Source organism: Folsomia candida, unplaced genomic scaffold, assembly GCF_002217175.1.
Source record: "Folsomia candida strain VU population unplaced genomic scaffold, ASM221717v1 Fcan01_Sc037, whole genome shotgun sequence".
NCBI classification, from domain to species: domain Eukaryota; kingdom Metazoa; phylum Arthropoda; class Collembola; order Entomobryomorpha; family Isotomidae; genus Folsomia; species Folsomia candida.
This window is the reverse complement of record NW_019091229.1, coordinates 659220-673733: the sequence shown is the minus strand read 5'-3', so window position 1 is coordinate 673733 and position 14514 is coordinate 659220. Positions and strand designations below refer to the sequence as shown.

Below are 14514 nucleotides of genomic sequence, written 5' to 3'. Positions count from 1 at the left end.
AACACAAAAACCCCAGGGTAGCGAACCCTGCTCATACTCTAGTGCTGAGTCAGCAGTAGAGTGTGAATTGTTTTGTAGTCTACTTCTTATGTAGATACGAGAACATACTCTTCCTTGTCTGGATGAGCAAACACACGTGGACTTATTTTAACCTCTTAACCAAGAAGTACATATTACACATTGCTTAGTATTTTATTTTGACGACAAAACTCCCAAATTTGTGTACTCTATAAATTACACTGACTCCCAAATTTATAAACAAAAGAGAGCATATTTCTTTGATATTTTGTGGAGAACGTGATGCTAAAAAGTGAAATTTTTCGATGTTTTCCCTATCCCGAATAATGTTAAAAAGTGGATTTTTCGTGTTTTTTACCCCTTAACGTGGGTGTGACGGACGAAACTAAGGTGGCCATCGAATTAATACACCACTTATATATTCTTGCTCACACATGGGATATATAACGTGTCCAAATTACATCAAAATCGTGACAAGTAGTGAAGCTCTGCTCCTCAGTGAAATGTAAAGTACAAATTAACATATTTTTAACTACTCATCTTGCCATATTGTACATATATTAAAATAAGTGCACTATGTGCACTAAGACTGCACTAAGATTTTTTATTGTGTATTAATAAGTATGTATGTAGAATCCGTTTCTCATTGTTGACAACCTTTTAAAAAATATACTAAAAAAATTTCTGCCTCAATTTCAAAGTCGTCGTTAGTACGCCCAATCTGTTTTCCGCATAATGCGTACATATTAATACGCGGACCCAAGTGAGGTTATTATTAATAAAGTCACTAAAAACCATTTTTTAACATTTCCAGACCATCTTCCACCAATTTCGCCCACAATGGGATCGACCAGTTCCACGTCCACCACCTCCACTAAAGCTTCCGGCAAACCAACTCTTGTCATGGATTCGCAAAATTTTTTGCCACCCGATACGTCCAAATCTTCACTATCGGAAATCAACGTGCAGCTAAAGTCTCATGTTCCAATAATTGTGAAATTTCGACGGTCCGGTGGATCGATTTGGATCCAGACAGAAAATACCCCCACCACAATGCCACGTGCTCCGCCCCCGCCAAAAATATCCAAAATGCCCTCGCTCCCGCCAAAAATATCACTGGAAACACCCCGCTTCCAAAATGCGAAGCAGCTCGTCGACCTGATTCAAACTTGTCGGATATGTGACAAGAGTTTCCGCTCCCGCCGCGATGGGGTTGACCATCAAAGAAAGGAACACAACTTAAGACATTGTCCGGTCTGTTTCGACACCATTTCCCGCCAAGGAATCGACTTCAAAGAGCACCTTAAAATGTACCACGTGCTCGAAGAGGACAAGGAGTTGCTGTCGTGTCCCTTCTGCTTGGCAGAACAGAATTGTGAAGGGCTGTACCGCCACATCAGCTGGAGTCACCTGATTCCCGTCGAGGTCAATATCGCTAATCGTGAAGCTACTTACCCCGTTATGTCAACGCCACACGGTAATGAACACCACGTGAGCACGTGGGAAGGGAGTGGACCATCCCAAAATCATCCGAAATTCCTGCCAAATCAAACGTCCCCGCCCAATCCTGCATATCGCAAACCAGGCCCGGCATCAAAAACAGGCCGGATTTTCAACCAGGGGACGAGTTTGATGTCGTTTGATGATTTGTCGCCATCATCAAGTCTGCAAGGTAGAAAATACTATAAATTTAAATATTTTTCGTGGGAAATATTATAATTTAAGGTTCATAAATAAATTACTTGATTTAATAATTGATGCACTAATTTTATGAATTTAGAAAGCTCCAGCTACCGCCCAGAAGAATTGAGGCCTTCACAAATTTCGAAACTTAGTCAAATCTATCAGGAGTTGCAGTGTTACCCGGAAAAAAACCTGATCTCCAGCACGGCCGACCAGTTTGAAGTTACATTTGCCGTGGTAGCGGTAAGTAATTCTGATGGGAAAATTTTAGCTGTGCTTCTCTTCTGGACACAAAATTGGTTTGTTGCTTAAAAATGCATAAAAAAACATAAAGTGTACAAAAATGCATAAAAATGAATGAAAAACGACTCATACAGGAAATTTAATATTTTTCTACCGTCAATCTAAAGATTCCGATATCTACATAAACCTTGAATAGAACGGAAAATATAAAAACGAGAAATAGTTAATTTGAAAATAAAATGACGAGGAAAATGCCATAGAAGAGCAGAAATATTTTTTGATTAGTCAAAAATCTGGATAAATTGAAATATTAATATTTATTTTGCACTTAAATATGTACATATGTAGACGATTTTTGCACATTTTTGTGCATTTTAGTACTTGCTTCCGGAATTTTGTTAGGTGTTACTAAACGTCATAAAATATTTTGTGTGTACTAATTTGGTGTTTTTTAACGGCATAATTTTAGTATATATTTACTTACACACCAAAAAATTCTTGTTACTTAATTAATTTCATTCTTTACCCCATTTTCAGAAATGGTTCACAAAGAAGCACATGGACCAATGTCAGCGTACCCAGTGGAACAAACGACGACAGTCAGAACCAAAATAATTGCTAAAAAATTATATGTACATATGTACCAAGCCATAAACGCTGTCTAATGCAAAATCACTAGATATATGTATGTATGGGTACAAACTCAATCTGAGATTTTCATGCAATAAATACGCTATCTAACCTGATTGACATGTGGACATCACAGTCACAAAACATATGCACATATGTACTTCGAACTTGAACAAAGAAGTCTTTGAAGTAATTACTTCAAAATTTTGAAGTCATTAGTTGACTGACTTGCGTAATACCTAAATAATACAATTCTCAAGGACTTATTTTATTCATGAGTAAAGAAAGCAAACTTTTCTTTCACTCTTGTTTTGCGATAATCTTGCTTGTTAGTGGTATCCTCTCCGAGGAAGTTTGTGTATAAATATTCTTGTAATAAAAAATGTATGTATTTATATCAAGCATTACTCACTAAAAAGTGAACCAAGTGTAAATGAAGTTCATTTCAAGTGCACATTTAGGTTAATATTATTGACAGCACGGCACAAATTAAATTTGTGCTGTGCTGTGGTGCAACTGCATATGTCTTGGGGGGCAAAAAATACTAAAAAAGTGATTTAATATGACTCCATCTGACATTTAACAGGTTTTTGCTGGGTTTTATCATTGCGATCAGTTTTTTACTCGTATGTAATATTTAACAAGTATATAAATATTGAATTTTGTAAATTTTTTCTTTCAAGTAATTAAAGAAATTTAATAGGTTGGAGGTGGGCAGGTGGTATCACCGCCGTCAAGAAAGTCCAAGAAATCTTGGAACCTAACACGGAAAAGCTTCTCATTCACCGCGAGCCTCATTTTCGCCACGACGGCGGCATTGTTGGCGGCAAATTCGGAATCAAAGCAAGCCTTGAGTCCCCCATTGAACGCGGGCCAGTCAACGGGAGCCCCTCCGATTTAGTAATTTGCGCTGAGGTCGACCATGACGGAGGTGAAGGAGAAGGAGGACACGGCCAAGAGACGGATGTACATAAACTCGTTCATCAGGTTGACTACAATGGTGGCATTTCCGACAAGTCGGAGTCCAACAATGGTAGCTTTAGCGGCACCGTTCCCGGTGAAGTTTCCGGATGGGATGCATCCCTGCGAGAAGGGCCTCGCGTCCAGGTACCCGGTCGCGGTGTAGGTCGTGTCCAGGCTGAGGGATCCAACGGTGATGGTGAACTCGGCCGTGAGAGTGAGAAAGTTGATGGTGTATTCGTAAATGAAGGTGTTCAGACCATTGATGGTGGAGACTCTATTAAACGAAACGTTTGGAAACGTTAGAAAATATATAACAAAACGTTTTAAAAAATGAGAGAAGGGTACATCATATCAAGTTACCTATGGGTTCCGCCCTGGTGGATTTCGAGGATTGGGTGATAGGTTATGTTCAGGGGGCCCTCTGTGCCGATGTAGACGGGAGGAAGGGCTGTAAAATTAGAGGGTTTTAGCAGTTAAGAAATTTGCGAAATTTTCGAGATTTTGATTTTTAACGTACGACACGGTGGGCCGGTTTCTCTCTTTTGCTTGATGGAGGTGGCCAAGCTGTCGGCGACGAGGAGCAGGACGACGGGGAAGACCTGCATGTTGACAGTTTTTTGGAAAGGTGGACACTAAATAAGAAACTTACTGGGAAAGCTAGACTGATGAAAGTGAGTGGATTCGGGGTGCTTTAAATGTTTACATGCATGTGTGTCGCGTCTCGTATGGGGAATGCACGGTGGGCTTATCTGTGTATGACACGAGTCACTGGGGAGATGGGCGAATAAGATAAGGTAATAATAGGATTAGAGTTGCCGGTGAGATGAGTTCATCTCATCCCATCTCATGTGAAGATGAGTTTGAGATGAGATGAGATGGCCGCTAAATGAGATGAGAACTCACATGAGACGGGTAAAGTGAGATGAGATGAGATGAGACGAGCCCATGAGATATGAGATGAGTTAAGTGAGACGAGATCAGCTCATTAATAAATATTAATCAGCATTCAATTTACGAACTTTTATGGTGTAACCTAGACAAAACTCATTGTTGTCGACTTTGGGGGTGTACCCAAGTCAAAATTCAATTTTGGAAACATTGGGGGTGTACCCAAGTCAAAATTCAGTTTTGGAAATATTGGTGGTGTAAACAACTAAAAATTCATTTTTGGGAACATTGGGGGTGTAACCAAGTAAAAATTCATTTTTGGGAACATTGGGGGTGTAACCAAGTAAAAATTCATTTTTGGGAACATTGGGGGTGTAACCAAGTAAAAATTCATTTTTGGAAACATTGGGGGTGTAACCAAGTCAAAATCCATTTTGGGAACATTGGGGGTGTAACCAAGTCAAAATTCATTTTTGGAAACTATCGAGGTTGATGTAAGTCAGAATTATTTTTGGGAAATTGTGGGGTGTATGTAACTAGGTTAAAAGTCAACCATAGAAACTTTGGGGTGTATTTTGTGACCAAATCAAAATTCATATTATAATATCGAAATTTGGATATTGAAATATCGAGATTACATGCCCTTGTCACTACATCATTATTTTTCTATAGGAATTTTAGGCAAAATATTGCGTACGAAGCGCTAAATGAGCCATCTCATCTCATCTCATCTGAGCATGAGATGAGATGAGATGAGACGAGCCAGGGTTTTGACGAACTCATTTAGTTCTCAACTCATCCCACCAGGTAATGAGATGGGGTGAGATGAGCTCTGTCTCACTTCATCTCATCTCACCGGCAACCCTACCCAGACTTATCGAATTGGAGTGATAAGTAATCTTCCATTTGGGGAAAACACGACGGTTTATACAAATAAGTACCGTAAAAACTCAATTAAGTAGCCGAATGCTACTCACAAAATCGGTACATAGCTGGGATTCAGATTTTATTTGGACAAGGCTACTATTTTTGAAATAAATAATGAACCAGGACACGGCAATATGTATACTATTTGCATATACACATACATACATATATGCAGATGGTACATTTTACCTGCAGAATCACGCTCAAATTAAACTTCAATAACAGCACCAGTTTCAGAGTCGTAGTCGATGATAATTTCACTCTTTTAGGCGTAAGCTTCATCAATTTCTTGGATACATATGATCGGATTCGTATTCTGGGCAAAACTGGACTCATGAGGTTTTTCACTTTCATGGCGATTTCTAACAAACAAAAAATGCTCTATATCCCTTGCAGGCCAATGCATTTACATTCAAAAAATTCAAGGTAGCAATGCACACGGACCGCGCAGTACATACAATGTAAACATATTTTTACATTACGCAGAACCATTTATTACTGCATGTTCGATATGCAAATACATACAGGGACAGTGGACAGGGACATGGTTAAGTATTCGATGTCCCCACTGTTATATAAACCCCTCCCCGTTATCCCACAATGACAATTTCCCCAGATGTTCCCAGGGGTCACTAATTACCATAACCCCCTGACCATGAACTATTAATTAGGTAAAAATATGTGTTTTTATATGCACAAATACATAAAAATATCATCGACCAAGACTCATAAATACACACGTATGCATGTATGTATATATTGATCTACATACATAAACACACACATATTCAACTAATCATAACATAAGCATTGATGCATATGGGCGTACTCACGACAAAGTCTTAAGTATTTAGCACATCTGGTAACTTTGCAAGTTTTAAAATTAAAAGAAATTAGTGAAGCCAGAAAATTGGCAAAAGAATGTTTTCGCAATTATATTATACAAAGCTATAAGAACGGTTATGCTATCCTATTTTCATTCGAGTTATCTGAACTTATTCCAATAATAATTTTTGATACAGAGGATGAATTTTATAAACTAAAACCTGCCCAGTTACTGGGTAAAATTGTTTAAAAAAATCAAACTTTTCCAGCAAAAGTTTTGAGAATTTTGCAAATTTCTCCAAACGCATTTGTGTTGTCATCCTAAATTTGTATCATATGCATGCATGCGATAGTTGACTTGATCAAGTCATCAAAATACTCGAGTATTTTGTTCAAATGTTAATGCATTATAAATAAACGCGTATTATCAGGAAACGGTTTTTTTAACAAAAAAATATTTCATTCACACAAAACACAAAAAACGTTACTAATCTACAGATAATCTTTCTCCCTGTATCATTTGTACATAGTATGCAGATCTTCGTAAACCGATGCAATCCGGTGCACGAATAATCATGGTATCTAAATACTTTAATATGTATGTATCTATAATATGTACATGATAATCCAGACCAGCCACATAGTACGCGAAACACCATTCATACTTATACATGTATGTAAATATGTATGTATGTATGTACAAAAGAATACATAAACTGGGTGGAAGATCCTCGTGATCTTTTAATAACCGAAATTATTTAAATAGCATTATGTGAACGTCTCTTCCGCTAAAACGTTTCTTTAACCTTGTGCCTGCAGATATGTAGACTTTTGTATGTACAAAAGTCAAGAAACTTTTTCAATGCCAAGTTTTCGAATAATAAAGCAGATTCTTGTCCTTACCCGCAACCAATGAGTATGTATACATGTACATATTTAGACAGACCGTCTCTTTCTTTACGTTTAAAAAATTGTGCATGAAACATCTTCTGCAAAGGAGAAAATAATATCAAGAGTTGCAGCAGGAGAAGAACAGTGTACAGTTTGCTACTCATGTCATCACGTACCATAACTGGACAGTGAAATATTTAAAAATTAAGGAACGGACAACTTTAGTCAATTAAACCGGTAAATCTGTAATTTTTTTTTATTTCTCAAATTTTACTCCGCTGTCAACGAATTTTACCGAATCAGTCGTCACTACAGGGACCCGCAGGGCCTTTTTGGCCCTGCCGTCCCTTAGGTTAAGGTGTAAGGTGTACATAATTTGTTAGTGCGGGGGTTAAATATTTACAATTTATTTTATTTTTTATTACAGGTTGAGAAATTTTACTTGGACACCATCTCCAGAGTTGCAAAAATGTAGGTCTACCATAATTAAATTTTTTTAAATATATTTTTTAGGTGCATAGAATTTGGAAAGAAACTCTTACCATGGCGATTATGTTGCTCTTTTAGTTTGCTTCTTGTCTCTCCTCAAATTCATGCGAAAACGGTTTCGTACTTTTCTAGCACAAGATGAAATACTCAGTATTTTCTGCATTCATATTTTGCGTTTTACTGAAGGAGAGAGCTTCATTCCTTGTCACTTTCAGATTCCGATGTCCTTAGATTATATTTCAATGCCTACTGAATCTATTAAAATTTTCAAGTGGATTGACTCCCTTGCCACACTTGCACCCAGTTACTCGAAGGAACAAAAAATGACCCAAAAAGCCCTATTTTGACCTAGTCAAACCATTACCAAAAATCTAATTTTACTCAGATTTAGAAAATTCTTCCCCCATTATACTCCCAAATTGTCGCTTTTTCATTGCCAATTCAAGTTTTTTTTTAAATTTTGATTTTCCAAAGGCATACCCCTAATTAAGAAATTTAAAAAAACATACACAGAATTTAATAGCTTGCCATCATAATTCCTACAAAAACGCAATGAAAACAACTATCCGCAAGAATTTTTACAATCCGAATAAAATTTAATTTTTAGTTATAGTTTGAAAAGTTATTTTTTTCGTGTTGTTCGCCAACCTTGAGTGTCGGCCACGCCCTTTATTCACTCATGGGATATGTATGTACATACATATGTACTACATACAACATATTCAAAAGGGCATCGAATTCTGAAAGTGACAAGTAGTGAAGCTCTCCTCCTCAATGAAATGTAAAGTTAGAATATTTTTAACCACCCCTAACAGAACCTGAAGCCGTATTTCATGCGTTTTTTGTACGTTGACGCGTATTTAGTCCGTAAAATATTTTTCAAATAATTTTAGTTAGTTTTACTTGCATTAAACACAAGAGAAATCCTCAGCATTTTATGAACAAGTAATACGAAGGTAATAGAAGTGGTTTACGTCACAGTAAAACATGCGTATTCATGGCTGATAAAACTCATTTAATATATGTGTAAAATCCTTGCGTATTTATGCACCTCGTAATACATGCGTAAACAGCACGTTATTTTTTAGTGAGACAAAATAACTAAAGAGGGAATATTTGAAATAAGACGAGTGCGTGGTCCTTGCATTCACTATTAAAATGTTTTCCGTCGTAAAGTTTAAGTTGGACCGTTCGGTGCAATTAGTGCCATCAAGCTGGATAAGTGCTGATAAGCGCCTTTGTTCTTGGCCACCTGGCCCAAGTAGTAACGTCACATCATTAATAAAGAGAGCTGAGAAGCCAAAAAAGTCCTGGCCAAAGTTGGATGTCACATGTTGGAAAACTGCAGGTAATTATACAAATTATATTATTTTTAATTTATTTATACTACTTTAAATTAAAATATTATAATTTTATTGCGCATCTAAAGATACATTTCTAGAAGGACGACAATTGGAAGAAGCTGCCCGATTTACTGGTGACCTGGACACTTCTGACGCAGAGGGCGGGGAAGAAAATAATCCTCCCAAAATCCTACCATTATCTCTTATGACCGACGCCAACCAAGAACAAGGCGAGGAAGTGTCGCAAATTGGTGTTACAGACGACGGTTCAAGTAAGTTGAAAAATAGTTCACCTTGAGTCTAGCAGTTGTCATTTATCAATGTCAAGGTACAATGATTATCATTAGACGTCATATTAAGTCCCTGCTTAACATTTTCAGGTCTTGTAGCTGTGGGAGGAAATGTGTTCCGACTCCAGCTCTTTAATGGAGAGGAAATGACTACTGGAAGTCGCTCACAGATTGACCCGAATTCCGACAATCCATGTGGAACAGGAGGTGATCTGGTTGGCCAACCTGAAGGCGGTATCATTAGCCATGACGGACAACAGAATGACAACGCCGGGTCGTCGGGCTCAACCAGAATAATCCCAAATTTAGATGCCATTTGTATGAGACAGTTAGGTTAGTAAATCAGAATTCCTGTTTTTACACAAAATGGGTCGAAAATATTTTATTTTGATTTTTGTGGCAGCTTTAGAGGAAACGATTGCAAAAGAGTTATCATCAATTAAAGAGGATATTCGGACTATCTTGGCTCATCTGGGGACAAGTTTTGGGGAACCAGAAGTCACTCTTCCTGTGGAGATTCCTCTGCAATCGGAAGCTGACATTGCCACCCTTGAGTCATGGCTTGATAAGACAAATTCCGAAAATCTGGTAATATAAATTAAGTATTTAATGCCTTTTTGACTAATTTCTAACAACACTTTTTTTCAAGACTCGCATTTGGTCAGTGGATGGAGGGAAAAGGACGCAAAAAGTTGTTTCCGGCATTTTGACAAAGGCGCTATCTTCTGAATTGGCAGCGAAAATTAATTTCACCGGTGCTAACGATAAGATTTAAATGACAATTTAAATGTAAGTGTACATAGTAATACTTTAGTGGTAGCCTGTGCAGAAACATTCACAGTTAACCCACGTAATAATGTAAATATCAATGTAGAAAGTTATGTAGTAGATCAGGACGAAGAAAATCCATTACCCTTATCCACATCTAATCTTTCAAACGATTTAAAAAGGTGGAGTCTAAATCATAATATTTCACACGTAGCACTAGATGATTTATTGAAATTAATGATTGCCAACTTTCCAGACACAGCTCTTCCAACCTCCTCTAAAACTTTATTAGGAACGCCTAGACATATTGCAGTTAAATATATTTCTGGGGGTCAATATTATTATTTTGGAGTTGAGGAGCAAATTAGATTAGTTCATAAAATTTACGAGAAAATATTTATAAATATTAGTCAGGTTACTTTAACAATTGGTTGCGACGGGTTTCCGATTTACAATAGCTCAAGTAAACAAATGTGGCCTATTTTGATAAAAATTGATCAAATTTCACAATGTCGTCCATTATTGGCAGGGTTATTCTGTGGTGACAGTAAACCATCCAATTTAATTGAGTACTTAAATCAATTTACCACTGAAATTGACCAACTACAAACGCATGGAATATATTTAGGTGACAAGCAAATTAATTTTTCCATTCGTTGTTTCATTTGTGATGCCCCAGCCAGAAGTTTTCTAAAATGCACCAAAGGTCACTCTGGTTACAATTCTTGTGAACGATGCGACGTTCATGGTGATCATGAAGGTCACATCATATTTCCAACAATTGTAGGAAATTTAAGAACAAATCTATCATTTCGAAGTAGAACTGACCCACGCCATCATCACGCAGATTCACCTCTATTAAAATTAAACGTCGACTTAGTCTCTGGCTTCGTACTCGACTATATGCATTTAGTATGCCTTGGTGTAATGAGAAAATTAATTAATTTATGGTTATCGGGACCCCTGAAATGTAGAATATCAACGACAAATTCAAAGCAAATTTCTGAGTATCTTATAAAAATATCCAGCAATTTTCCAGATGAATTTGCACGACGCCCACGATCATTAATTCATGTAAATAGATTTAAGGCCACCGAATTTAGACAATTACTTTTGTATACGGGACCTTGTGCATTTAGATCAGTTTTACCGGATAAATATTTTCGACACTATTTACTTCTACATACCGCAATGTACATATTATTATCCAAAAGTGCTAACAATTCTGAATGGAATTCGTTTGCGAAATCGCTCTTACTAAAATTCGTCACACAAATGTCAGAACTTTATGGGTCTGGTTCAATTGTATACAATGTTCACTCATTGTTACATATTGCAGATGACGCCTTAAAGTTTGGATCACTTGATAATATAAGTGCTTTCGAATTTGAAAGTCATCTTTGCTTTCTAAAGAAAGCAATTCGGGGGAATAATCTCCCTTTGCAACAAGTAGTAAAAAGAGTAAAAGAGTGGGAGGCTTGTGTATTCCAGGATTCTGTTATTGTTAATGAGAAAAAGGTGAAAAATGAACCGAACAAAAATGAAGAGTTTAAAAAATTTAGATATAGAAAATATATTATTGGCACAAAAATGGGAAATAACTGTTTTTTATTAAAAAATAATGACCTTGTTATTGTCAATAGAATATATAAGGAGAATTGCAAAGTTATGATTGAATGTAAAAAATTCACAACAAGAACTGCAGTTAAAATTATCCTATTAATACCTCTATTTTAAAAATATTTAATGTGTCATTAAGAAATATATCCAGGTGTACGAATAATGTAGAAAATATTTGTCAGAAATGTGTCCTAATTCCAGTAAAAAGTAATTCTATAGATGAGTATTTTTGTATTCCTATGTTGTGAATAATTAAAAACGTGGAATATTATTTAAATTTATGTCGTAACTCGTGTTCTTTATTAATGAAACGCATGTAAACCATGTAAATTAAGCATTCGTAAAACTGCCGTAATTGCCGCATAATTACGTTAGTTTTCAGGGTGCATAAAGGCTTCATAATACCTGTCCATATTACGCTCAATTTTAGCTTTCATAAACGCCCCGTAATACGTGCGCATATTACGTGTATTTAGGTAGGGAAAATGCGAGTTTTGCATGCGTTTTTAGGATTCGCGTATTTAGTTTGTCCCGCTCTGCCAAACCATACTATGGAAAACGGATTCGTTTTCCAGACGGTTTACTAGAAAAATACTGATTTGGTTCTGTTAGGGACTGCATCTTGTGGTATTGCATGACGCATTTTAAAACAAGTGCACATATCCTCACCCTGCAGAGTAAGAAAACGTTTTCGTAATTATTCCAGAGCGATTAAGGAGCAGACCATCAAATGAAACATGATCTACTTCTGACCTCGGTGAACATTGCTTGCCAAATTCTGCGTATGCACCAATGTCGGAAGTTTCACGAATTTTATGATCTGCATACTGTTAACTCATGTCGCTGTGCAAAACTAATGTGTAAATAATGACGAGCAGTGGCCGCGGAAGGCGTGGGGACATTAACACTATAGGATAAGGCAGGAAGGGTTCTATACATATGTATAGTGTGGGCAGATGATCGGGACATGGCCCCTCGGTCCCCACGCTTCCACGGTCACTGATGATGAATGATCTACTTTTAGGCAGTGTAGTTTTGTTCCATGAGATTGCATAAAAAATAAATGCACATTTACATACATAAATACATAAAAAAGCATGAAACCGATCTCGTACATACATATGTACATATTTGAGGCAGGGCAAGATGCAGATTATAAAATAAAACATTACCCTGTGCTCGCCTTGGTCAATGTTGCTTGCCAAATTACAAGCACCAGGGGAATAAGTCTGGAAACTAAATATTAACTCGTGCCACCGTGAATGAATGTAGAAAAAATTACAAATGACCAACTTCGTGGCAATATGGTTTTGTAATAAATTGCGATATCCAAAATTGGTTAAAAAATATTGCACAAAACCTTCCTACTATATGTATTACTAACTAACCACACCCACCATCAAGCTTCGTACAGAAAACTTAGTATAACACAAATTGGGAAAAATTCTTCTTACATATTTGCTTACACAACCTGCATTATGTTAATTTTAAATTGCCACACAATAATGAAATTTCGTCATTTTATCACGTTTAGTATATATTTAGAAGTTCTGAATTACCAGGGGAGTCCCATTGTCGATAAAGTTCTAGCCAAATTTAATCTTGAGCACACTGCAGGCCTTGATTTCCCTCGAAACCACGGATTTTTTTCCGTTAAATTGCACCGTATGACGGCCACAGGTTTGAATAATTTTACTCGAAGTAGAGTTCACCCAAGACGCCAACGTGAACATGAACATGTTCGTAACCAAGGAGTCCAGCAGGATAAGGGGAAACACGAGAAAGCCCGGCATCGCTATTTTCGAATACATTTTGACGCAAACGTACGTAGAGACTATTTGCGCCAAAGGAGCACAACTTATCATCGTGGGGACGATTCGCACCATGAGAAAGCCATTCAAATATTTTTCCAAGATTTGAATACTTCTGTAGAGCTTGAGGCAGGCAAGATTTTCCAAAATTGTGTACGAATTTCCAATCCGGCTGGAGTTGAAAGGAAACATTTATTAAAATTTTTAACAGGTTATTTAAGAATGCGAGACGCATTTCTAATAGTCACGGTCTGTGTCGCGTCTAATACGAGAAAAGTTTTCGGATACAGAGGGTGAACTTCAATTATTTGACCACTTTTGCAAGTTTCGCGAAACGTGATGTAACCAGTGGTTAAAGCTAAGATTTTTATTAGTATAACCTTTTCAATAGCTGAAAGTAGTTAAGAATTGCCATAATCCCAGAAAACGGCGTGGATGTAAAACACCCACGCCGACCCAGAGCTGAACAATATCAGGGCCATCCAGCTTTCAAACAGTACGACGAAGATTTCTCTCCCAGGCGGCATCCACGCAATATCGGCGCATCTTGACGAGAATGAGAGCAGGAAGGGGGGCGTGCATGGATCAAAGGTTAGCAGCAAGAACACCGCGAGTGGAACTGCTAAAGCGCTGAATTCCAATAATGTGAGGAACGCGACCATTGCTTTCGCTTCGAGCGATGTTGTTATAATTTCTCCAACTAAAGGGTGTTATATGAAATTGGGACACTACGTTTTACAAGTTTAGACTCAAAATTATTGTAAAAATCTGGCTACCTTTAAACAGATCACGTTCGAAGGTGATAATCGAGTTTATAATTTGTACCGGTGCGATATCTAGTCCCACGTTCCATCCTACTGAGACCAGGATTCCGTAGCAGATCATGAATGGGAATCCCTGCTATCTTATAAGGATTGACACGTTGTCAAAGAGATAATGGTATAGCAGGACTAATAAGTAGATTGATGTCACGAGGGTTTGAATTTGAGTGACGCGTAATCGTCTCAGGGACTTCATAACGGTAACTTTTCCAGAGGTGGGGTCAAATTCGTAGGGGACGCTTGCTATGAGGTGGGAGAATTTGAAGTGGCGAATTAATAAGGGGAGGAACTGAGTGCTATACAT

General features: G+C 37.3%; 2 protein-coding genes across 2 annotated transcripts; both read left to right on the top strand.

Moving 5' to 3' along the window:
- Positions 1–70: 70 nt before the first annotated feature.
- Positions 71–2969, top strand: LOC110861091. Its single transcript, XM_022110204.2, has 4 exons — positions 71–523; positions 833–1690; positions 1799–1944; positions 2482–2969. Exons 2-4 carry the CDS (start codon positions 859–861, stop codon positions 2557–2559), a joined length of 1056 nt encoding a protein of 351 aa, XP_021965896.1. The 5' UTR covers positions 71–523; positions 833–858; the 3' UTR covers positions 2560–2969.
- Positions 2970–8602: 5633 nt separating this feature from the next.
- On the top strand, positions 8603–11859 carry LOC118439525. Its single transcript, XM_035860912.1, has 5 exons — positions 8603–8905; positions 8987–9172; positions 9281–9523; positions 9594–9778; positions 9840–11859. Exons 1-5 carry the CDS (start codon positions 8716–8718, stop codon positions 9963–9965), a joined length of 930 nt encoding a protein of 309 aa, XP_035716805.1. The 5' UTR covers positions 8603–8715; the 3' UTR covers positions 9966–11859.
- Positions 11860–14514: the final 2655 nt, after the last annotated feature.

Excerpts from the sequence above, each read along its gene's own strand:
- LOC118439525 (XM_035860912.1), top strand. The coding sequence starts at position 8,716 with ATGTTTTCCGTCGTAAAGTTTAAGTTGGACCGTTCGGTGCAATTAGTG. Across the intron at positions 9,524-9,593 it reads CATTTGTATGAGACAGTTAG|CTTTAGAGGAAACGATTGCA; the intron begins GTTAGTAAATCA and ends TTTTTGTGGCAG. Across the intron at positions 9,779-9,839 it reads AGACAAATTCCGAAAATCTG|ACTCGCATTTGGTCAGTGGA; the intron begins GTAATATAAATT and ends CTTTTTTTCAAG.
- LOC110861091 (XM_022110204.2), top strand. The coding sequence starts at position 859 with ATGGGATCGACCAGTTCCACGTCCACCACCTCCACTAAAGCTTCCGGC. Across the intron at positions 1,691-1,798 it reads GCCATCATCAAGTCTGCAAG|AAAGCTCCAGCTACCGCCCA; the intron begins GTAGAAAATACT and ends TTATGAATTTAG. Across the intron at positions 1,945-2,481 it reads TTACATTTGCCGTGGTAGCG|AAATGGTTCACAAAGAAGCA; the intron begins GTAAGTAATTCT and ends CCCCATTTTCAG.